The sequence below is a fragment of the Hyaena hyaena genome, unplaced genomic scaffold, assembly GCF_003009895.1.
Source record: "Hyaena hyaena isolate Hyena2069 unplaced genomic scaffold, ASM300989v1 scaffold_326, whole genome shotgun sequence".
Lineage (NCBI taxonomy): Eukaryota > Metazoa > Chordata > Mammalia > Carnivora > Hyaenidae > Hyaena > Hyaena hyaena.
Window position 1 is genome coordinate 1,286,268 of NW_024080959.1, and position 26,717 is coordinate 1,312,984.

Below are 26,717 nucleotides of genomic sequence, written 5' to 3' on the forward strand. Positions count from 1 at the left end.
CCTCTCTGTCACCCTCCCCTGCTCACACTGTCTGTCTCTGTCTCTCTCTCAGAAATAAATAAACCATTTAAAAAATTTTTAATAAAAAAATAAAAATAAATAAAACTGCTCTATAATAAAAACCTCATTAAAAAAAAATAAGGTACACGGGGCACCTGACTGCCACAGTCTGTAGAACATGCGACTTGTGACCTCACAGTTTTGAATACCACGCTGGGGTATAGAGATGACTTAAAAATAAAATCATTAAAAAAGACAAAAAAAACAAAAGAGATGCTTGGGTAGCTCAGTCGGTTAAGTATCCAACTTAATTTCAGCTCATGTCATGATCTCACAATTCGTGAGTTTGAGCGCTGCATACAACTCTACACTGACAGTGCAGAGACTGCTTGGGAATCTCTCTCTGATCCTCCCCGGCTTGTGCACGTGCATGTGTGCATACATAAGCTCTCCCCCCATGAATAAATAAATAAATAACTACATAAGTAATATTTTAAATAAAGAATTACTTAAAGTGCAGACAGTATATAATTTACTGGATTTTGTGTAAGAAAAAAGAATGAAACTACATATATTGGTTCATAAAAAAATACTAGAGGAATTCACTAGAAACTAGTAATAGTGGTTACATATTTGAGGAAGAGAGAATACGGAAAAAAAAAAGGGAGCAGGATTTTTCAATGTAAAATTACTTCCTTAAAAATTTTTTTTAACTTGGGGTGCCTGGGTAGCTCAGTCAGTTGAGTGTCCAACTTCAGCTCAGGTCAAGATCTCATTATTCGTGAGTTCCAGCCCCGTGTCAGCCTCTGTGCTGACAGCTCAGAGCCTGGAGCCTGCTATGGATTCTGTATCTCCTTCTCTCTCTGCCCCCTCCGCCTGCACAATTTTAAAAACATGCATTCAAACAGGTCTGCCCATTAGCTACGCTCAATCCACCCTCCACAGTGACTTTTTTCTGTTCTCCAAATTTTAAAAATTTGATTAAATTATCTTTACCTCCACTGATTTTTAAAATTCCATGTATCTACAGGAACATTTTTAAACATTGCTAGATGGGCAAAAGTATGCGCATTAAGAAATACATCAACTAAAAGTTAAACACAATTCACATGTACTTACTTACCTTAAAAGGTTTGTCTCCACTATGTGTCAGCATATGCCTCTGTAACCAACTCTGACTGGTTGACGGAGTGTTATATACTTTACAACCTTTCCATAAGCAAACAAATACCTGTTAAAAGAAGAGCCATAATAATTTTCATCACTTATTTCAACAGTTTTATTCTTTGTAAGTTTAAATAAACATGTTGCAAGACTTTAACTGACAAAAAGAGCCATTAATGTATGAGTCAATCAAAATGCTTAATGTTTAAGTTAAACTTCTGAACTACCAGTATAAAAGGCACAGTGTTAACTCTTTCCTCTTAAGGCTGCTGTCCAATTCCCTCAATGGGGACTGACAAACCAATCCCTAAGTGTCACTCAAAAGGAAATATACAAAATATCAACAATATACCCTTGGAACCAGAGCTACAGACCATTATTTTTATATTTACTACATGAGGGAACAAGCATTATTTATAGCAGAAAAATATAAAGGTATAAAGTAAAAATGAAAATAAGATAATCAAATATTAATTTCTGAAGATGAATGTCAAAAAATGAGTAAAGCAATTAAATTACCAAAGTAACTTTTCCTACTCTTGACTCCATATTCTCACATGTATACTAATTTATTTTTATAGTGTTCTAGTCATTAAAAACCATTTCCCATTATCTTGATTACGAAGCAAAATCTAATACAAAATGTTAAATTAATACAGTTGTAAAAGCAGTGGGCATAAGCTGCTTAACATCATGACAGATCCACATTCTTGGATTCAGGTAATTGAGTATGACTGGGTTTGAAAAATACCAATCTAACAACTAACAATCTAATCTTCATAAATTTCTTACTAGTGACATATCAAGTTTCTGACTTCCTTTCCATCAAACTGAACGTTTAAAATTGTTTACCAACATCAGTAAATGAAGTATGAATCTACTCTAGTTATAACCTTCAAAGAACCATTTATATAAAGGCTCTATTCTTTTTTAAGGGAAGAGCAATTGTAAACAGAGCCATACTCTTAAGACTAACATACTACATGTAGAACAGAATGAAGATACACGCAGAAATGAAGCATCAATCATTAAACAGTTTAAAATAAACTTTCTTAAAGCCTAAAAAAACTCAACAGCCTAAAATGACTGAATTTTTACTCAAAACCAAAGCCATTTTATATCAGATAGGTCTAACAAGGCAATACTCCTATTGCTGTTTGAGATGACTGTTTACAGAGTTCTCACATATCCTGATTCCACCAAAGACTGGTGGAATTTCTTTTAATTAAACAGACATAGAAATCAAATCATTTCCTCCCTGACCCTAGGGTATGTTTATAAAATGATTCTGGAAGTTCTCAGAATTAAAAGCTACTTTTTAAAATGAATCCCCCAAAAAAAGGAAAAAGTGGGGCGCCCGGGTGGCTTAGTCGGTTAAGCGTCCGACTTTCGCTCAGGTCATGATTATACAGTTCGTGGGTTCGAGCCCCGTGTTGGGCTCAGTGCTGAATGTCAGCTCAGAGCCTGGAGCCTGTTTCAGAGTCTGTGACTCTCTCTCTCTCTGACCCTCCCCTGCTCACGCTGTCTCTCTCTCTCCTAGAAATAAATAAAACATTAAAAAAAATTTTTTTTTTAAAAAAAGGAAAAAGTGTTTTTTAAACTACATTAATTATATTGTAGAAATTAATTCAATAATGTTTAATAATCACATACAGATGATCAGTAATGCTATCTATCAACTTCCTGACAACTTTGAGTCTTAAATATTCAAGCAATAAACAGGAATCAGAGATTGGTTTAAAACTATCTCACAAGCCATGTCACATAAAGAGAATGCCTTTAAGCAAGTAACTGGAAACAAAACTAACATCATTTATGTAATAATTTTTATAACAGTGAAGAATACTGTTGTCTTAACTCTCAAGTAACCTCTGTGCTGAGTTACTCTCAAACAAATTAAGATAAATATTCAAACACTGCCCCTAACATTAGCCAACCATTACATCTGAAAGAAACAATAATCTCTGACTTGCAGGGTTATTTCCTAGGAATAAACATAAATATGGAGACAATGGCAGACTGTAATTCCACCAGTTAATAGCTGTCATGATGAGTAGTTATGATCTAGACTCTAGATGGAATAATGTCTAGTAACACTATCAGGGCAACATCTTCAGGTTCAAAGAAAAACCATAACCTTTAACCTAATGAATTTTATAGAAAATGAAGTGTAAAAAGACCTAAGCTAACTATATTTAGCTATATTGGGGTGAATTATTTGGAAAATAATTCCTGGGGGTTGGAGGGAGGGGGAGAGAAAGCACAAAACTTGCACAAGGACAAAACAGGCACTAAAACTCCACAAGGATCCAGAAAAACCACAAAACTGTTTGTTAAAAGCAGAATTTCTTTCATTTATCTCGTAGGAGACCCTTTGATAAAAAGAGTTTGAAATCTGACAAAAGAGTCTTTCTTCAAACTTCAGAGTTTTTAGATGAACATTTGAAAAACATTCTCATAACTAATTTTTAGAAACTTTTTCATTGTAAAAATTATCCTTGAAAACCAAACACCATAGGCATCAAATCTAAAGAGAAAGAAATTATTCAAATATAAAATCTGCCGTGCTTCCTCTATACTACCTTAAAACGAATTAAGATCTAAAAACAAACCAAAAAAAAATGAATGAAGATCTAGCTATATTAATCAGAATACTGAGGCACATAGGTACATAGTGTAGTCTCTCCTGATAGGCAGACTTATATTAGGTTATTAGCTATAACAAAAAATAGCACAAAGTAAATGACCTGAATTCTATACAGAGCTTTCATTGCAGCTATGTAATCTTGGAAGAATCACTTCTTTAAGCCTCTATTTCCTTTTTCATCAAATAGACACTATGAGCACACATTTGCTAACTCCAAAATACAATGAAAATGCAAGATGATATATACACTCTAAGAAGAACTATTTAACAGAAAAATTGAGCTTCTTTAGACACTGGAGGTCCCTTTTCAAAATAACTGCCAACAAATAAATTTTTCTGCTAGGCTGTCAGGAAGGAAGGAAGGAAGGAAGGAAGGAAGGAAGGAAGGAAGGAAGGAAGGAAAGAAGGAAGGAAGGAAGGAAGGAAGGAAAGAAAGAGGGAGGGAGGGAGGGAGGGAGGGAGGGAGGGAGGGAGGGAGGGAGCGAGAGAGAGAAAGAAAGAAAGACAGACAGACAGACAGACAGACAGACAACACAGTTATTAAAAGAATATTTGTAGAGGTGGCTGGATGGCTTGGTCAGTTAAGCAATCAACTCTTGATTTCACCTCAGGGAACCCCACATCAAGTTCCATGCTGGGCATGTAGTCTGCTTCAGATTTTCTTGCACGCGCTCTCTCTCTCTCTCTCTCTCTCTCTCTCTCTCGCTCGCTCTCGCTCTCTCCCTCTCTCTCTCACACACACACAACCTCCCCCATCCCTCCCTGACTTATGCTCTCCCTCTCTCTCTCAAAAAAAAAAAAAAAAAAGAAATAAGAGTATTTTTGCATTACCAAAGATTCTTCAAATTTATGATAACCTAACTAAAGACAGAGAGGTCTAAAAATTTCGATTTTATAGGTTTGGGCTTTCTGTTGAGAAATCATTTAGAAATCCTTACTCATTTGGGGCACCTAGGTGACTCTGTTGGTTAAGTGTCCAACTTCAGCTCAGGTCATGATCTCGCAGTTCATGAGTTCAAGCCCCGCAAGGGCTCTGTGCTGACTGCTCAGAGCCTGGAGCCTGCTTCAGATTCTCTGTCTCCCTCTCTCTCTCTGCCCACCACCCCCCCCAACCAAAAATAAAAGAACATTAAATTAAAAAAAAAGAAATCCTTATTCGTGCAAACTGTCAATTTAAGGCAACTCCTCCAAAATGCCCAAAATGAAAAAGAGTGGTACAAACCTGGGAGCCAAGGGTAGTGTTAAATGTCCTTCACTTTCATTAATTTCTTTGACCAACTGTAGCAGTCTATTTTTCTGAATGTATTCAAGGCCTACACCTTTGACAGCTTGTGTGACAGTATAAAGATACATGCACTTACACTTATCTGGTCACTAACATTTCACACTAAACTGTGCAAATGATCCATCAAAATTTTCTGTAAGTAAACTATAAAATCTACTGCAAAAGAATACAATGTAACTTTGACAGAATTTAAGTATGCATAAGGAAAATTCAGTTAGTAGTTAGGGAAATTAAAACCAGCCAAATATATTCTAAATAGAGCCAGAAGGTAATGTAATTTACATGCAGGATTGGGAGAAGGGGCTGGTTTTACTAAGTAATTAGATTCCTTTTGCAGTAAAATGATACAAAAAGATTTTATAATAAAGCAAGAGATACACCATCTAAACTCAGGAACGGACTAGAGGACTTCATGGATCCCTTAAACTTTAATATTTCTCTTTTTTTAATGTTTTATTTTATTTTGGGGGGTAGAGGGGCAGAGACAGAGAGGGAAACACAGAATCTGAAGAGGGTCCAGGATCCGAGCTGTCAGCACAGAACCCAACATGAGGCTGGAACCCATGAATCGTGAAGTCATGACCTGGGTCAGTCAGATGCTTAACCGACTGAGCCACCCAGGCACCCCAAGCTTTAATATTTCTTAGAAAAAAACCAAGCTCACTCTTTTACAAAATGTGAACAGAAGAGAAATAAAACTATTTCTTACATGTATTTTACCTCTCATCAGTTTGCTCTTCCAAGATTTAAAATGACAGCTATCATTTTGTATCCTATTATTTTCAGCCACATTAAATCAACATTTTCAATTTTCTTTGTTAAAACATACTTAACAAAATAGGCAACAAAAATATTTAATATAGCACTCAAATTATAAGAATTAAACATTTTTCCTTTATTATAAAAGCTATGACCAATTTCATGTTGTGTTTAGGAGATATTAGATAGGCAATCAAAAACAAAGTGGCCTCCTAAGATGGACTTCAATTCCTAGTCGCATTCTAATTTAACCCTAAGTGTCTACTCATGTCATTTTATGTAACATATAAAGGTAACTGACCTTATTCAAGTCTTTGAATAATACCTTATCGTCCCTTCTCCCAAATCTCCCTTGGGCCCTCTCCCCTCAAACACACCAAAGGACATACACAAAACTGAACTTAATAAAATGACACATATAAAATAACTCGTGCATCAAGAAACACAAACAGATTTCTTCCTGGCAAATCTGTTTTTCTCAAGCAAGAAATAGCTAAGACACAAAGAACACAACACTAATGGATGTTATTAAACGACAGAAATCCTAGAAGACAAAGTTCTCTGCTTACCAAGACTTCAGTGTATATGAAGAGGACACTGGGATTTGAAATTTCATTAGTAAAATACCTCACTCTAGTTTCCAAAGTCCAATCACGCATGGAAGTATGGACCCACGAACACAATTCTATTATACCTAACAAAAAAAGGTTAATAATATTTTTTGCTTTTTAATATTTTAAATAGGAAAAAGTACTTTCACCTTCTTTAAAAGGTATATTCACTCACGCATGCTCTCAAAAATAAACATTTAAAAAAAAGAAAGAACATTGGGGCGCCTGGGTGGCTCAGTCGGTTAAGCAACTGACTTCACCTCAGGTCACAATCTTGCAGTTTTCTGAGTTTGAACCCTGCATCAGGCTCTGTGCTGACAGCTAGGACTCTAGAGCCTGCTTCGGATTCTGTCTCCCTCTCTCTCTGCTCCTCCTCCACTCGTACTGTCTCTCTCTCAAAAATATTTTTTTTAAAAGGTACTTTTTAAAAATTAAAGAAAAAAGGTACACTCACAATTTGGTTGAAGTGGTTAGCTTAACTTTTGAAATAGAAGAATTTACCCACTTTGATATATGAAAAAGTCAATGAAGACCCAAACTCTATTCTAATTTCAGCCTCCAAATATAATTACAGTCCATGTGACATGGAAATATAAAAAGCTTAGGGGAGGGGAAAGAAGTTCCTAGCTATTATATGATGGTTTTGTTTTCCCAGGGTGAAGATTAGACTGGGATGAGAAAAAGAACAGGAATTAATACAATATAGTATTCAGATCTTGGTAACATACTGCTCCAATAAAACTGTTATCTTTTAATAATTAGAAGCATAAAGTTCTCTAGAGTTACCAATTTTTTCCTCACTTGCTTCTGTTCCATTAAGACAGTCTAACACTTGAGGTAGAAAGAAGAAATCTAAACAAAAATTATGTTATGAAAATCAGCTTTTTTACACATATATGAGGTACCTAGAACAAAGTTACGAAGACAGAAAGTGGAACTGGGGTGCTGAGGAAAGGAAGGATTAGGGAGTTACTGTTGAATGGATACAGATTTCAGTTTGAGATATTGAAACAATTTTGTAGACACTGATGATGGTTGTACAACAGTGTGAATATACTCAACGCCAATGAACTGTACACTTAAAAACACTTAATTTTTTTAAAGTTCCCTTCAAAGGGGCCATAAAAAAAAAATGTTCCAACCAACATCCGCTCTATTTTAAACACAAAACCAGATCAAGATTTCCTATTATATAGTTGTACACAGTTTTCAAAATTTCATTCATACTTACATCGGTTTATAGACGAAAAGCTTAATCTATATACCAATGACTGGTAAGTAAAAATAATTTGAGCGTACTTTCTCTATTTTCTAACCTATGTAGTTTAGCTACTAATGTCCTTCAAAAATCAGGCCTTTCTGTGGTCAAAACCGCATTAAGCTTAAAATTAGCCAGAGAATGCTACTATTTGTAACAAAGTAATTTTATGAATAAGCATCTGAAAGATGACTGGATGGGGGGTGGGCGGGGGAGTTCATTTCAACAAGTTTATACTTATTGTAGAAATACCAAGACTTCATGCCTTGCTCTATGGTATCAGTAAGGTAAATACAGCTGCAGTGACTACATGACAAATTCAGTCTGCGCCTCCATTTTTTCTGCAGATCTTTAAAAGAGCTGAAAACATTCGTCATAAGGCTGTGTACAAACTCCTCAATGTGTAAGATCTAAGACTCAGAAATGTGAAATTCTCCCACACCTACTACAAGACACCCAGTAACCTTCTATACAGTTCATGATCCTATTATAGTTACTAAATCAAGTGACTAAAAAACACCATGCCATGGCTCAAAAAACTATTTTAGTGATATATACCAATGTCATCAAGCACTGGCTCACAAAAAAACCTCTATAATAACCAGGAAACCAACTTGATTAGGATAGTTCACACTAAAAATCTGATACATGTAAGAAGGGAGAATGACTATTACAAAAGTAACCTAACCACTGAGCTGGGTTGGGTTAGGTGATGAAAATACCATATGATGGGTATATTTCTGTAATACACTATCTGTTGTTTACCTAGACATCACAAAAATCAAATCTAGTAAGATAAATCTTTACTTATCAAATTTCAGTAATCAAAAAAATTGATGATACATTACAATATACTGTGACAATGGCAATTTCTTAAAAGATTTCAATGCACAAATACCACTGGTTAAAATCTAAGAGGTGCTTACGTGGTTGCATGTTTTTTAAAAAGATCAAAAATGCAATCTAACTATCAGTGCAGTCTTGGAAATAGCTTAAACCAAAATGATCCTAACCATTTTAGTATCAGTATATCCCAACAATGATGGCAAGCTAATAGGAAATATGTGGCCTAAGATTATCTGTACTTAACAAGGTGACATTCATTTCTGAAAAATGTGCTAAGTGTGGTAACTACTTAAGACAAACCTAGAAAAATACTGAAAAAATTGTAGCTTTATAATATTTGATCCATTACACTTTGAACTTTGAGTCACCTAATTTACTTAGCTCTTAAATCACTATCCAATAAAAACTGTATATACTGACACAATTAAATTTACTCCTAAAAAGGTACAGGTCAATACTCACTAACCAGTACTTCCTATCTAAGCCAGCCCTGTTAAGACTTGGGAAAAGATGATCAATTCTCATTCACAAATAATGACTGCAAGCTGTCATTTAACAGAACTGTTTATACTAATCCTGGTACCAATAGTATCTCCAGTTAACTTCAGCATCAGGGATAACTTAGGACCACTCTAACAAAAGAAATCCTAAGCAGTGCCAACTCTAAATGTCCTCAACTCAAAACATCAGAAAATTGGAAAACACTATATTAATTTATAATATTCCCACTATATTGTAGAAAGTCTAACATTATCACTGTATTTTGGAAAACTGAATTTCTTCTGATTATATTTAAGAAAGTCTAATCTCTTCTCAGAGCAAATTAAAATCCAACACATAGTATGTTCATTTGATTCTATCAAGTTATGTGGGAAATAAATGAAAGAAAAAAATTGGAAAAATAAAGCCAGTGTAAAAACGATCCGAAATTACTTTGAAAGAAAAAAAAAACCTAACTAGCAATTATAAATTAATAAAACTAATGAAAACAGGGAGTGAAAAAAAGAAATGACAAAACCAACCCCTCCTCGCTGACCATCTACATGTATGGAACGGATGTGATCTGCCAGATCTGGACTAGAGTTGAAGCAAGCCTGGCACTGGTCCCAACAACAATTATAGGCAATATTTTTGCTTGAAGAAGTAGTGCTTCCTTGTCCATTCATCATTGCTGGTGTTGAACGCCCACTGGAAATTGTGCTGTCTACATCCATTATAGTACTGCTTATGCTACAAAAGAAGAAAAAAGGCTGTGTTATTCCTAGAAATTCACTAACATGAATATGATCTTATACTTAAGATTACTACTTGACATTCTGCTCCATACAAAGTATACTAACCATATTTTCTGTTAGAAAATAACACTGCTTTGAAATTATTTAGTTGGCAATAAAGTGCAAATCAAGGCAAAAAAAAAAAAATGCTAGTACTTCAAAACCAGGTATGGGATAATTTAAGAAACTTTTGGCAGACATGAACTCAATACTATAACCTACAGAAGCAAACCAGACACACACACACAAACATACATACAGCTCACCACAATTCATACCTTCCAAAGCTCTAAGAAGCACAATAAAGTAACAGAGTACTAAGTTTCCAGCTATAAATAATTCAGAATCAAGAGTATCTTTACAGTTCTGCAAATCACTTGTTAATCAATAATCATTTCCTCTATTCACTAATCTGAGAATTACTCCTGTCATATCCTACTTCTCTCCATCTCAAAATAATTGGGAAATTGTGCAGTATTTTCCCTTCTAAATAAATAAGCAGGAGAAAACTGGGTGCAAAAGAAGTTTCTGTGATTTTACCAAAGTCCAAATAAAATGTCTTTTCCTGGCCCTCAATTTTTTGCTAATCTCTAGCCACAAAAAAGGACTGAAAAAGCCAATCTCTTTTACCTTTTATTCACTAAACAAAGTATAAAATATTAGTGATCCTTTTATTTACTAAGAAAATTACATACTAGCAGAAATAAAAGTAACAGAAGTAATTTTGAAAGCTCAAAATTTCTCATCTTAATAAACTGTAACACACTTTTGCCTTCCTTTCAAAAGCAATTCATTTAAGGGGACACCTGGCTGGCATAGTCAGTAAAGCATCTGACTCTTGATCTCGGGATGACAGGTTCAAGCCCCACACTGCATGTAGATATTACTTAAAAATAAAATCTTTTTTAAAAAACTGAAAGCAATTCATTAAAAAATTTTTTTCAATATCTTCCCAACAAAGAAACTACAGGGAAGTAACTTCAACCAGAGGGGTCAACAGTAAGAATGTCTGCACACTAAATTCATTGAAAGCTATTTATCTGCCTGCAATCTAAGTACGAATAAATTATGAAAATTATATTAACTTTTAAGGAGTCTGCTTCCCTACTCCCAAGTTTTTACTACAGAAAATTTCAAAGACACAGAAAAGTTATATAAGTCTGAACTTAATTTACATTTTGGGGACACCTGGCTGGCTCAGTCAGTAGAGCATGCCACTCTTGGTCTCACAGTCGTGAGTTCGAGCAGTAAATAAAATATTTTTTAAAAATTGTATCTTGTCCTATTCGCTATATGCAATTTGTTTTTCTCAATTATTTGCAAGTTGCAAACAGGATACTTCAACCGCAATCACTTCAGCGCATACCATCTAAAAATAAGAACACGCACCCATAATCACAACCTTATTTGCTCATACGTAAAAGTCAAACTAAATTTTAACTTATTAAAGTAAACTTAAAAATGGTTTGTGTCTGGGGTGCCTAGGTGGCTCAAACAGCTAAGTGTTTGACTCTCGATTTCAGTTCAGGTTGTGATCCCAGAGTTATGGGACTGAGCCCTCCATCAGGCTGCAAGCTGAGTGTGGAGCTTACTTGAGATTCTCCATCTCCCTCTGCCCCTCTCCTGCTCATGCTCTCTCTTGAAATAAACTTTAAGAAAGAAATGTGTGTGCCTAATATCCAATGCATCCATTTAAAAAAAAAAAAAAAGCTAGCAAAAATGTTTTTTAATAGGATGCTTCAGATATGAAAAATGTCTCAGATTTCCCTTTAAAGAATATTCACATACTTAAATTCATCTATCTACCAGCCAATATACATTCTAAATTTAAACTTTAAAACTTCATTCTAAACTGTAATCTCTGGGCACCTGGACAGTTCAATCCATACAGCATCCGACTCTTTACCTCAGGGTTGTGAGTGTGAGCCCCATTTTGGGTGCATATATGTAAGAAAATTTTTTTTGTAATCTCTATTAAACTCTCAAATGCAAATCAGCTTGATCATCTGAGTATTTATTCATACTTTTTTGCAGGAATAAATTTGAGTATGGCTTTTTTTCTATACAGAAACACGTATTTTTATCTGGGCCCTAGAAATTTCAAGTTTCATGAGGTCCTTAACCAAACAGTCACCTAATTTTCCTAGATTTCATAGATTTTAAAACATTTTAACTGTAAAGCTCATACTTTTATAAACCATACTAATTAACACCAAAGGCAAATAAAATATTAATAGTTTTAAGTGGACAACCAACCATACTCAAATTATAAACAATCTTAGGAAAAGAGATAAATCTCCGTGCCCTACTGCAATGCAAACTGTAAGGCATAGCAAAGTGTAACACACGCATGCACACACACATGAGAGTAATGCTCCAATTTCCACATCCATACTTAGGTTGGGGAGGGAGACAGACATAGACATGGCTATTCTCTCAAGACAAAACTTCTTTTGAAGGATACACAAAACACCATCCATGCTTTTTAGGAGGGGCAAACAGAGGGTCAGTAGGAGAGAAACTTTCACTATAAATACCATTTTGTATCATTTTTAACCACATATCTATACTGCTTTTACGGAAAAGTCCAAACTTAGTTGAAAATAAAACCAATTTTCCTTAAATTGAACAAAGAAAAGCCAAGAGACTCATAATAAATCCAACTAGCAACATATAGGCTATCTACATACTGCTTAATCTATTTTTGCTTACTAATTTGACTATAAAAGGGGAACCCTGTAAGTTCAAACATCCATAAACACTAAGCATGTAATCAGCCTATGTGCGATATCATTAAAACACAGTACTTCGTGTGATTACAGATCCTCATAAAAAGCCAGTAATACTGCTGATGTTAAAAGAACATGTACTGTGTCTATCACTGGCAACTGAGCTGCAAATGCAGAGGAGTGAAGAGGTGGTGAGGGACAGGTCCCATGCCCCAGAAGACTCAAGGGACCTTCACACGTGTGCAGCATACCAGAGCGCCTCCTGAAGCCTAGGAGGTCCAACTGGAGTCCTGCTGCATGGCCCCTCTTAGGCTCCCGCAGCTTCTAGGAAGTGTCCAAATCCTAAGCCTCCAGGCTCCCTTCTGGCCCTAGATCCACGCTGGAATCTGTGGTTTTCTCCACTCCTCAGACTGATAAAGGCAACAGTCCTGATGCAGGAGATCACCAGAGACAAGTCATAGTTAATTTTTTATTTTGAAAGAACACTGAGCTAGATACAGATCCCAGATAAAAGTGTCCTTCCTCCTATAATTGTAAGATACCAAGATGATCTGAACTAGAAGAGGACATTCCACCTGATCCTGTAATGTTCCTAGGACCCTACATATTAACATTTTTCACTCATTTAGTTCTCCTTCCCAATGAACACCTACTGATTCTGTAAAATGTGAACAAAAGCAGCCTAGTATTTGGAAGAAAACCTAAGCCAGGAAAAAGCACTCCTATTATTCAGATAGTTACAATAATCTAAAGCAGTGCTTCTCAAATTAATGTTATTAACGATCACCTGGGATCTTATTAAGTGCAGATCCGATTTAGTAGATTTTGAGGTAGGACCTGAAATATTTTATTTTCTTTTGAGACACTACTTGTTGATGCTACTGCTACAACATTTTAAGTAGCAAGCCTCTAAAAGATCTTATGGTATTATTTCCCAAGTAACACTGATCAGACTATCTAATGAAGTGTCTAATACTGCAGAATGATATTAACTAAAGCATACACAAAAACACAAACACATACACACACACACACCCTGTGACAACAAATAATCCCTAAGTTTCCAAAAAAAAAAAAAAAAAACCTACATATTGTTAGAAATTCAAATGCAATATTTAGGGAAGGACAGGAGGGATTTTCAACACAACAGCATTCCCTTTTCTCTCTCCCAGCACACCAGACATTTCTACTATACCATCTAGAGTAAACTTCATTGTTCTTATGAAAATTATTTCCTCTGGGAATTCAAGCACCAACTCATATGTATAAGAATAGACCCTTCTTTTGAGAACTCAAATTACTATTAAGCAAAACATCTGTGTGGTAGACATGACCACAGCCACAGGGCAGCCAAAGGACAGATTGCAAAATGACAAAATACAGGGAATAGAAGAAGCAATACATGGATGTTACATTATCAAAATGGAGGACAAGACCATGGTCTTAATGCAACAGAATAAGAAAAATTCACTTGCCCCATCTGCAAGTCAAATTTTCAAGACTAAGCAGCCAAAACAGAACAAGGAAAGTCCATATGAATATTGACATATATTTGTAAGATTCACAAACCCTACTTTGAATTTAAATTTACTTAAAATGTTATACTGTTCTTATTTTTATAAACTAATGTAAAGTTCTTGCAAAAAATAAATACTAATAAAATACCATTTTAATATGTGTCAGGCATTGGAATTCCACACAAAAACTCATTTGGGGAAAAAACTTCATCCACTACTCAATCTGTAAATTGTTTTTACACTGTTTATGTCCTCAACAACAGTCCTCAAAACTGTCAAACTACTAACTATGAAACGAATGATACTTTTAAATTAAAAAGTGAGAAAACAGGGGCGGCTGGCTGGCTCGGTCAGTAGAGCATGTAACTCATAATCTCAGGGTCCTGGTGGTGTGGGATCTACTTTAAAAAAAGGCTGGGGAACCTAGGTGGCTCAGTCGATTAGGTGTCGACTTTGGCTCAGGTCATGATCTCACGGTTCGTGGGTTAGAGGCCCGCGTCGGGCTCTGTGCTGACAGCTCAGAGACTGGAGCCTGCTTCAGATTCTGTGTCTCCCTCTGTCTCTCTCACCCTCCCCTGCTCACACTCTCTCTCTCTCAGAAATAAATAAAACATTAAAAAAATTTTTTAAGGTTAAAAAAGAAACAAAAAGTTAGAAAACATGGAGCCGTATTATATACAGATTAAGTGACATCAAGGATAAAAGGTATCATAAACTTAAACAATGTAGTAGGAAGGGGCACCTGGCTGGCTGAGGCAGTGGAGCCTGTGACTCTTGATCTGGGGATTATGAGTTCAAGCCCCACGCTAGGTATAGAGATTACGTTAAAAATAAAATATTAAAAAAAAAAGAATGTAGTAGGAAAAAAGGATGATCAAGGTATCTAACCACTTCTTTCAGGATCTGGAAGTTCGTGACTGAGGTTCCACGAAAGATCCTCCCTAACCTCTAAAGAAACAAAGACTGTTTTATTTTTATTATCTGATGAAAACTATAATGATCTTCACAAAGTCTTAGGTTCATAGCTTCTATATGAATTATTATATTCTATAATTCTCATTTTTAAAGAATGGAATATGGTCCTCCACAGGGACTGAAAAAAGTGGCATGAGATAAAAGGAAACAAAAATTCCACAGGTTTATAAGTTACAGTTAACAAGGCCAAATCAAGCATTATAAACTTAGCTTAACTTTGTAGTTGGTAATAAGCCTTGTGGAAAAAAGGATGCTGTACAGAGTTTCAAAGTATTTATCAAATTGTAGGTAAACATATCCACACATCAGGGATTCCTAATTCAATCATAGCTCAGGGTAAATTGTTATTTGTCTAACAGGTGAGTGATATTCCTTTCATCTATGAAATTGCCACTTACTACTAGAATGATTATGTCTCTTCCATACTTATAATCAAAATTATTAAAAGCTAAAATTCAAGAGTGCCAAGCACTTAAGTCTTCTTTAAAAGTATGAAGTTACATACCTAATATTATATGAATATTATATTAATAAAACACAACTTTAAGAGTGAAATTCTACTATTCCTTGCCTCCATTTGTTGTAACGGAAAATAATTTTGTGCCCTGCTCCTCATTCTAGGTACTGACAATGAGATCAAAAGCCAAAACTAAACCAGTTAAAAGAGACAGGCACTTCAAGAGGTATCTGGCTCCCTGAGTCAGAGGAATGTGTCACTCTTGGTCTCAGAGTCGTGATTTCGAATTCCACATTGGGTGCAGAGATTACTTAAATAAAAAAATCAAACAAACAAACAAAAAAGACAGAAACAGGCAATTCAAGAAAATTATGGAGGGGGCGCCTGGGTGGCTCAATCGGTTAGGCGTCTGACTTCGGCTCAGATCATCATCCTACAATTCGTGGGTTTGAGCCCCGCGTCGGGCTCTGTGCTGACAGCTAGCTCAGAGCCTGGAACCTGCTTCGGATTCTGTATCTCCCTCTCTCTGACCCTCCCCTGCTCATGCTGTCTTTTTCTCTCTCTCAGAAATAACTGAAACATAAGAGAAGAGAAGAGAAGAGAAGAGAAGAGAAGAGAAGAGAAGAGAAGAGAAGAGAAGAGAAGAGAAGAGAAGAGAAAAAGGAAAAGAAAGGAAAAGAAAGGAAAAGAAAGGAAAAGAAAAGAAAAGAAAAGAAAAGAAAGGAAAAGAAAGGAAAAGAAAAGAAAGGAAAAGAAAAGAAAGGAAAAGAAAAGAAAAGAGAAAAGAAAAGAAAAGAAAAGAAAAGAAAAGAAAAGAAAAGAAAAGAAAAGAAAAGAAAAGAAAGGAAAGGAAAAAATTATGGGAGCGCCTGAATGGCTCAGTCTTTTAAGCATCCGACTCTTGGTTTTGGATCAGGTCATGATCTCATGGTTCACGGGATCCAGCGTCACATCAGGCTCTGCCCTGCTTGGTATTCTTTCTCTCCCTCTCTACCCCTCTCCCCCTCACTCTCTCTCAAAATAAATAAACATTTTTTAAAAATTAAGAACTTCCTGCCTGTTACATTTTATGACTTTCTGTTAAGGAAAAAAGGGGATCACATAACTTACTATATTGAAATTTGTATCACAAAAATAAGGTAGTCTATTTAAATCTGACTTCCTATACTTAATCATAACTGCCAACACTTACCGAGTCTATTTCCCAAAGATAGCCATACCAAATAAAATTTCCACATCCTCTTCTTACAATATGGCATGGGGTGGGGATCAAGATTACCTCCCTTTGAATCTGAACAAGCCTGAGACTACTGCCAAAGTGACACTGCAAGACTTCCAGGACAAGGTCATAAAAGGTAATACTATAGCTTCCAGCTGACTCTCAGCACACACAGCTTGGAAGCCCAGAGCTACGGTGTTACTAAAAAAAAAAAAAAAAAATCTGGTTCCCCTGAAGCTGCCATGCAGAAGCGCTCTTATGAAAAATGTACAGAGAGCTAGAGACAGATACCAGGGAGTCCCCAGCACAGTTGTTTCAGTCTTAGCCCAGGCACTTCATGTGTGACAGATAATGTCAGTGGGTGAGTGAGTTTTCCGGTGACTGCAGTCCCCAGCCTTTATGCTGCTCTAAGCTGACCTCAAGTAGAGCAGGAATGATCTAACCATACCCAGCCCTGCTCAGATTTTAGATTTGTATGCAAAATGACTGTTTTAAGCCATTAAATGTTGGCATGCAGCCATAGTAACTAGAAGAATGCTGACATGTAGTAACTCATTTAATGTTTACAACAACCATATCAGGTAGGTGCCATAAGTAGTATCCTCATCTTAACAGATAAAACAGACTGAGGCACAGAATTATGTGACTTGCCCAAAGTCAGAAAATACAAAACACTAATGCCAAACTTAATTGCCAGACAAAGGAAAAATCTGAGTAAATCACTGATTTGAGAAATACTGAAATACAACCCATATATCAAAATAACTGACACTTGGTTTCACTTGGTGTATACACATAAGAAGTTGTTTCTCTGCTTTTGTACACCTACAGCACACACAAAAGATATTTAACAATTACATATAAGTTGGGGCGCCTGGGTGGCTTAGTCGGTTAAGCGTCCGACTTTCGCTTAGGTCATGATCTCGCGGTTCGTGGGTTCGAGCCCCGCGTCGGGCTCTGTGCTGACTGCCAGCTCAGAGCCTGGAGCCTGTTTCAGTCTGTGACTCCCTCTCTCTCTGACCCTCCCCTGCTCACGCTGTCTCTCTCTCTCTTCTCTCCTAGAAATAAATAAAACATTAAAAAAAAAAAAATTTTTAAAAAACAATTACATATAAGTTGACTCATTCAGGCAGGTAGATAGCTTTGCTAACAAGATAAACTATTAAATTTGATTCCTACAACTCAATTTGGTTCATTAAAAAAAAAAAAAAAGTAATTCAAGGTCACAGAAAGCAACCCTATCCTCAGGTAGAACCTGCCCCAAACTTAGCCCACTAAAACAGGAGCCTAACAATGTCAACATAAAATCCAACTCCAAATATTAACTTGTCTAGAGACAAAGGGAGGTCACTTTCATTTTCCTTTATCAAGAACAAGTAATAGACGCACCTGGGTGGCTCAGTCGGTTAAGCGTAAGACTTCGGCTCAGGTCATCATCTCATAGTTTCTGGGTTTGAGCCCCGCATCGGGCTCTTTGCTGACAGCTCAGAGCCTGGAGCCTGTTTCTGATTCTGTGTCTCCCTCTCTCTCTGCCCCTCCCCCCTCTGCACTCCGTCTTTCTCTCTCAAAAATAAACAGTAAAAAAATGTTTTTCAAAGAATAACAGATTATGAAACAGATTGTAAATGGGATTAAGGAATTTAGATCACATCAGATTTCTGTAAGGCTGCCTAGTTCTGTCTTCCAAACTGCTATGGTACCACAGCCTTTTAGATCTTTAAACTCAGAAGCAATTAGAAAAAACAAATTAGAAAAAAACAGCAATTAGATAAAAAAGAAAAGAAAAGAAAAAAGAAGTAAACACAAGTGCTTATTTTATTACATGTATTACATATGCTCAAGTCACATTTCCCTAAGGCCCTCCCTACCACCTAAGGTGGAAAGAATTCTGCTTCCGTATGATCTGGTTGATTTGTATTATGAATCACCTATAAGCCTATCAATTTTGAGTAAACTCCTAAATCTAGGCAGTATAGCGCCTTGCACACAGTAAATGCTCACATACTTTTACTGACAAATTTAAGTAGGATTTTTAAGGCAAGCAAAATATATGGCTTTGTCACACTGGGATAATCATAAAAATTAATTGGAGGCACACTAAAAATCATTAGCCAAAACCAAGATATTATTATTACTATTGTTACTGTAATTACAAGCTATTATCACTGTAATTTAAAAAGCTAAAATGGGTTTTTCTAATCAAGAAAAAGACTACTCTCCATCCCTACAATTATTTCTCTGAATAAAAACAAAAGATTTTTTCCCCAAGACCCAGCAGCATTCACTAAATTGGTCAAAAGGGACTTTATGCAACAGTGATGAAATATAGCCTATGGAAAACAAGTAGGTTGCATTCTTATATCACTACTGTGCACTGTACATGTAATTTTAAATTTCCTTCTCATTTCTAGTCTATTGCTCTTAAAGATTACTCCACCCACATTTTTCACACAGTTCAAAATCAGCAAGAAATTATCTTCAAAAACACAGTAATACTAGAAACATTCTATTTCAATTTCTATTACATTGTAAGGAGTTATCTTTTACTTTTTTTTATTTTACCTTCTTAAAAAGATTCCCAGGAAAATGTCTATATGCAAAGACAGTATATGTAAAAAAAAAAAAAAAAAAAAAATCTGCTATGAAGCAATCATTACTTGGTATGTTTTTTTGAAGTTAGTTTTAAATCATAAAAATTTTATCAGATGATTGAGTACACACATTTCTGACAAAAATGCCTACAGTAGTCCTCAACACCTCAAAAGACATGTTCCAATGACTGTCAACATGAATTTAAAGCACTAAAAAAATCCACAACTGATTCATCCACTCCCAGAACTTTAACATATTTATAAGTAATGACAAAAATTTTATAATTGAGAAATGAACTAGTAAATATATTTACTGAGAAATACAAATACCCTTTTAAAATCCCTGTTTTCTCTAACTAGTAACACTTCATATTTCTAGAATTTTGAAACATAAATGAAAACTTGAAAGACAGAGACTTTGAAAAGCTTAAAATTAAAGAAAATGCCAGTAAAGACTCTCTATTCCCTTAAAGACTGAATAACTGTAACACTTGAAAATCAACTTTTATATTTCCTAGTCTTAAAAGAGATACAGGCTAGGTATATAATAATTACAGATGAAAATGAGGCCCAGAAATGTAAATGAATTCAAGCACTTAAGTTATTCTTTGCAAAAGACAGAGGTTGAAATTTAGAACAGCCACTGACTTAATACTATTTTAATTAAACCTCCCTAGCCCAGGTTGGTTATGAGAGTCACTTAGGCAGTATAGTAGCTAAGACCACATCCAGAGCCAGGACAGCCTGCATTCTCAAGGAGCTGTGTAACTCTGGGCAAGTTATAATGCCGGTGCTTTCTCGCCTCATTAGCGGTTTGTGAGGATGCAGTGAACTGAACTTCATAAAATCCTTTCAATAAGCTCAAGAGTCTCAGTTTTGTAAGCTAAGTCGACAATCACAGTTTTCTCCTAAAATAATATATACATTTATTTTTTGTTGTTGTTGGGAAACAAAATATGGGAAGTCTACTTTCTAAATAATTCAAAAATCAAAAAATAAATAACTCAAAACTCATAGTTTTTCTCAAATACTGTTTCTACATATGCTGTTAAAAAGAATTGGGAGAAAGGATGCCTGGTGCCTCAGTAAGAAGCACATGCGACTTAATCTCGGAGTCATGAGTTCAAGCCCCACACTGGGTTTAGAGATCACTTAAATTAAAAAAATAAAAAGATTTGGGGGAAGACATAAGGCACAAAACAGTTCTCCTTCTTATCTCTTGCAATCATGATAGTGAGAAAAAAGAAATGTGTATCAAGTACATCCACATTCAGTTAAATTCAACCAATCATTGAGTTCTGAATATAGGCAGTGCAATAGGTGAATGAGTGCAGCTGGTAAGCAAAGAAGTATTAGAATAAATAGAACCAGATTTTAATTCTTAAAAAATGTTACAGCCTAGGCAAGACAAACACAAATGGGTATTTCAATACAACACCATAAATTACGGTGATTTTTGAACTCAGAAGAACCTATTTAAAGTATCTTTGAGATCCTGGATAAAGCAAAACCATGTTTGCAATATTTTGGGTTTGTCTAAAGGATAAAATAAGAGTATTGTGCCAAGTCTACATCTGAATCATCACATTTGAGCTCCAAATTATTTTATGTTGTTTAAACCCTCACTTTTAAGAAAAAGAATCAATCTGAAGTTCAAAGAAATGAAATAATTACAAGCAGTCTCTAGTGAAGCCAGTACTATAATTTCAATTCCTTATGTTCACCAGAGTTTTCTTTCCACATCTGTATGCATGAGAAAGGGAAGGATAAATGATTCTCTGAATTAAATAGAGCCCTAGGCCCTTTACATATTCCATCTCATTTAATCACAACACTAACATACTCTATTTTACAGGCAAGGAAACAACTTCTAAGACGTTAAATCATAATTCCTTCTAACTTAAGGTTCATGCTCTTTCACTACCCAATCATTCCTTTAGTTATTTTTAGTGCTGGGTATGTCTGGAAAAATAAGCAAGCTATTGTTCCAATAAAATCCTCAAGAAAAAAGCTTTTTACTCAGAAATAATAACAATATTTTTCTTACAGGCCACTCAGGAAATTAGTTTTTCTTTCCTTTGATTTAGTTTCCCAAGCATGAGTTTTCCAACTTCTACTCCAGCTCAAACCTCTTTAGTTCACACCTGTACTATTCCTACTACTTCCTAATTGGTCTCCCAGCTCCCAAAATTTCCTACCTTTGCCACATTTTCCTGTAACACAGGAGGTTTCATCATTCATCCAAAATCCATTTAAGAATACTTAAGGGGTACCTGGCTGCCTCAGTCAGTAGAGCATGTGACTCCTGATCTCAGGGTTATATACATTTGATCCAAGCTAGGTATAGAGATTACTTAAAAATAAAATCTTAGGGCACCTGGGTGACTCAATCAGTTGGGCATCTAACTCTTGATTTTGGCTCAGGTCATGATCCCAGGGTCAGGGGAACTGTTCAGGGTAGAGCCTACTTGGGATTCTCTCTCTCCCCCTCTGCTCCTCCCCCTAATCCCACCTCCCTCACACTCTCTCTCTAAAATAAAGTAAAATAGAAATATTTTTAATAAATAAAATCTTTTTAAAAATACCTAAAATAAACATCAGGCACTGTGCCAGGTGCTGTGAATAGAACTGATCAAGAGACACGATTCCTATTTTCTCAGGGAGCACACACTCTAGCAGGAGAGATAAATGGTAAATAATACCCAAATTGTTAACAAGGTCAATGAAAAACTTGGGAATGCTAGCAGTGTGTCTAACATAGAATCAGGAATAGTTTGCCTGAGAAAATGTTTGAGATAAGATCTGAATGCGACTAGGACAGACAAAGAATTTGGGGAGAGGAAAAAGAATCTGACTGACAAACCTATACTGACAAAATGCCCACATCTGCGTTTGGCATGCAAAATCCCACTTTAGCCATTCTTATTTCTTAGCTCCAGTGTGAATCCTCTGATCTAGGCAGAAAGCCTCCTGAACATGGTGGGCTCTTTCCTTTCTGTGTTTCATTTAGGCTTCCTAAAAATTTCTCATCACTCACCTAAAACTCAGCTCCCTCCCCACCAAAACTTTAATCATTGACTACAATACTCTCCAAATTTTATTTTAATGTACTGTGTCACAAACAATTTGCAGAAAAACTAGAAAACAATGGAATCATCTTTTTAGTCTTCTCATTAAAAACTAAATTTCTGGGGGCAACTGGCTGGCTCAGTCTGTAGAGCATGGGACTCTTAATCTCAAGGTAATGAATTCAAGCCCCACATTGGGCGCCGAAGGAAAGGAAGGGGAAGGGGAAGGGGAAGGGAAGAAAAAGAAAAAGAAAAAGAAGAGGGAAAAGAAAAAGAAAAAAAAAAAGAAAAAGAAAAAGAAAAAGAAAAAGAAAAAGAAAAAGAAAAAGAAAAAGAAAAAGAAAAAGAAAAAGGAGGTATCTGGGGAAGCACCATCACATTTCTTTCTTATCACTAAACAGAGCACCATGCTAACTACCAGAGTAAACGCTCAAAGTGCAATTTTGTTTAAAACACCCATCCATCCCTGTGATCCAGTCCCAAAATTGTCCATTTAGTTCTAAGGCAAAAATAACCACTATTTTCACAAATGCAAACTATTAGTCATAAAAATGAACTCAACCTGTGGTTAGATCACTGCAAATCCATTACCATTACTAGAAAGACTTTTACTAATAGGTCAGTAGCTTGTCTTACATATTAAAACCCATTAAAAAGTATTGAGGCCTTTTAGGTCAACCACTGAAAATATACATGTTAAAGAAAGCTGATTAAAATGCAGATTTTGTAATGAAATATTTGACCTGGCATATCCTTTTGCAAGTTTCTGCAGCACTCATTTACAGATACTTGCCACACATTTAACAGCTGGTCTAGCACTTTTTGGCATTCAGATCTTATACTGCTTCATAACAGATCATTACTAGCTATTTCCAGTTCATTTGTGCAGTCTGTCTCCCCCCCTCATGAGGTCAGGAGCTTTGTTTTACTCAGTGCTATGCACCCTGCAACAAAAATACTATCTGGCACATAATGGGGGGGTTCTATGTACACCTGTGGAATAAATGCCTATCATGCAATAAACAGTAAATTGTGTGCCAAATACTCTACATGTAATCCCCATAGCAATCTTACAGAAGAGTTAACCATCATTGTCCCCCTTTTGCAGATGAGAAACCTGGAGTAATAGTTAACTGTTAAATAACTTAAATAACTATCTCATAGTCACCAGTTTACGTGAGAGCCAGAATTCAAACCATACATTCTGACTCAAATCATAGACTTAAACCACTACTCCTCTTATACCTTCTCCCTCCTTAACTTTCAAAATTTCCGTTTAACTTTAATAAAATGTTAAGCATTTTTATACAATAAATCCTTCTTAACAATGATTTGGAAAAAACCGTCTGGTGACTATCCATTTCAGGTTTTCCATCCTCATATTCATTTATTTATAAAGTGCTTTTTATAAAATTCACAGTTTCCGAATTGTTCAATCACTCAATAAACCTTTATCATGAACCTCTGGACCTCCTCTAAACTGGCAGGGATTTTTTGTTTCTTTCTTTCTTTTTTTTTTTTTTTTTTTTTAAAGTAAACCCTACTCCCAACATGGGCCTTGAATTCACAACCCTGAGATCGAGTCATGTGTTCTACCAACTGAGTCAGCCAGGTGCCCCAAAATTCGTAGTTCTTAACTTAGACCAAACTATTTTTGAAAAGCTGATAGAAGTTGTTGACATTTTCTCAGAGACACGTAAAATTTTGCATATGACCTCAATGGCCTTACTGGAGTATTCTGACCCAAGAGCCTTAAATTTATCAATACCAAAATGCAATGATCCAACCAAAGGCACTAATTCCTAGTCCTCGGTTTATAGTCTCCTTTATTTATATAAATTCTATTGTTGCCATTTCAATTTAATTCTAATAACTGAATACTCACCACATCCAAGATACTGTGTTTAAACACCATAAAGATCTAAATGAGCTAAACCGTCCCAGCTCTCAAAAAATACCACTGTACAACAAAAAGGATGAAGCAAGCATTCAAATAGCATGGGTTCTTCAGAAAAGTTCACAAGACTCTACTATCTTCATGGTAAAACCTAAACTTTTTTCAGTTAAGAAACTAAGACTCAAGGATATTACTTTAAAAATCATAATATAGGTACTAATACAAAGATCTGAATTGTGTCGTTTAACTCAGATTACATGATCTTTATACTGAAGTATTCTACATCTCTCCACCTACAGAAGAGAACCATAAGCTGGGAGAGAAAAGAGAGACAAAAAAATACATTATGTGGGAACTAAAAGGAAAAAGAAATGAAAACCAGGAAAGGATTCATTGTGGCATTTTGATGGGTTTTAAAAAGTGGCCTTAGTGAAAAAATCTGGAAGAATTATTGTATAACAGGGTGTGAATGAAAAGAAAAATATGAAAAACTTATCTGCTAAATAAAAACACAGTAAGAATAAAACATAAGCAGGTATATTTAGGTCATAAAAAGACTTTGTGGTTTCTTCCTGCTCTCTCAGATCACCTACTCTGAGAGAAAATAGCTGCTGTCATGAGGACACACTAACAGATACGGGCTTGGTGAGTAACTGAAGCATCCTGCCTAGTGCTTCAATAAGTAAGCCATCTTGGAAACACATTTCTAGCCCCAGTCAAGCCTTCAGATGACCACAGTGCTGGCCAACATTTTCACTGCAACCTTATGAAACCTTGAGCCAGAAGCACCCAGTTAAGCCTATCCACTCTTCACTCCCAGAAACTACATGTGATAAGAAATTCTGTTCCTTCAAATATCATATGTTTGCACGTATAGGAGGATTAGGAGGAACTTGACGGAGGAACAAGGGGGAGAAGAAGGGGGGAAATGGTGGGGGAAAGGGAGAGGCAAACCATGAGAGACTCTTGAATGCTGACAAAAACTGAGGACTGATGGATGTGGGGGGAGGGGGGATGGGCATGGAGGAGGACACTTGTGGGGATGAGCACTGAGTGTTATGTGGTAACTAATTTGACAATAAACTATTTTAAAAAAAAAAAAAAAAGAAATTCTGTTCCTTGAAGTTGCTAAATTTGAGACAAATTTATTATACAGCAAGCAATGAACAGCTAATACAATTGGCAAGGTGTGAAATTTGACTTTGTTTACATTAGAGTCAATGAAATTTTGAGTTAGGAACTAGAGCAAAACCTACAACCTGGAATTAAAAGTCTCACAGCAATATGCAAGGTGGATAAAGTGAGAAGCATTTTTTCTTCCCATCTTCCACAATACACAGTAAAGAGTCCTGCACATAGTAAATGCCTGTTTCAGGTCAGTAAGTCAACTTACACACAGGATTCTCTAAATGACCCAACAGAATAGTCTTTATGTTTCTTAAAAGTAAAATGACCCCTTAGAATCTCTCCATAAATTCAATCCTGAAGTCTGTAGTTTTTGGCACAGAGCTACACCTTACCTTAACAGAGAGTTACAGGTTATCGATGAAAACTGAGAACTACTAAAAGCTCCTTTCCCTAAATTTAATCAAAATAAAAAGTAGCTTAAAGAATGACTGTAGAGCCTATAGAGAGCTACCTCAGAGTTGAAGAGGTAAATACTGAAAGGAGTTTACCATGGGGGCACCTGGGTAGCTCAGCTGGTTGAGCATCTGACTCTTGATTTTGGCTCAGGTCACAATCTCATGGTTCTTAAGATCAAGACCTTTGTGGGCCTCTGCACTGGCAGCATGGAGCCTACTTGAGATTCTCCTTCTCTGCCCCTCCCCCCCTCACATGCAACAAGCCCTCTCTCAAAACAAACATTTTTTTTTAAAAAGAGTCCATCATGAAGTATGAGTAAAAATTACATAAAAGTACTGTATTGCCTCAACCATACCGATTCTTAATAAATCTTGGTAATTTGGGGCACCTGGATAGCCCAGTCAGTTAAGCGTCCAACTTTGGCTCAGGTCATGATCTCACAGTTGGTGGGTTTGAGCCCCGCTTCGGGCTCTGTGCTGACAGCTCTGAGCCTGGAGCCTGCTTTGGATTCTGTCTCCTTCTCTCTCTCTCTCTCTCTCCCTCTCTGCCCCTCCCCCACTGGGTGCGCTCACTCTCACTCTCTCTCTCTTTCACAAATAAACACTAGGGGCACCTGGGTGGCTCAGTCGGCTGAGCGTCTGACTTTGGCTCACATCATAATCTCACAGTTTGTGGGTTTGAGCCCCACGTCAGGCTCTGTGCTGACAGCTCAGGGCCTGGACCCTGCTTCAGATTCTGTGTCTCCCTCTCTCTCTGCCCCTCCCCTGTTGCACTCTGTCTCTCTCTCTCTCTCTCCAAAATAAACATTAAAAATTTTTTTAAATAAATACTTGAAA

The 26,717-nt window shown here is 36.1% G+C and overlaps 1 protein-coding gene across 1 annotated transcript in view; it reads right to left on the reverse strand.

The window, feature by feature from the left end:
* Positions 1-26,717, reverse strand: part of AEBP2 (AE binding protein 2) — a 69,801-nt gene that overhangs the window by 38,135 nt on the left and 4,949 nt on the right. Inside the window, exons 2-3 of the mRNA XM_039249017.1 lie at positions 9,593-9,800; positions 1,124-1,231 (exon numbers count right to left, since the gene is read on the reverse strand). Of these exons, the coding sequence (XP_039104948.1) occupies positions 1,124-1,231; positions 9,593-9,800 (316 nt within the window). The remainder of the gene's footprint in view (positions 1-1,123; positions 1,232-9,592; positions 9,801-26,717) is intronic.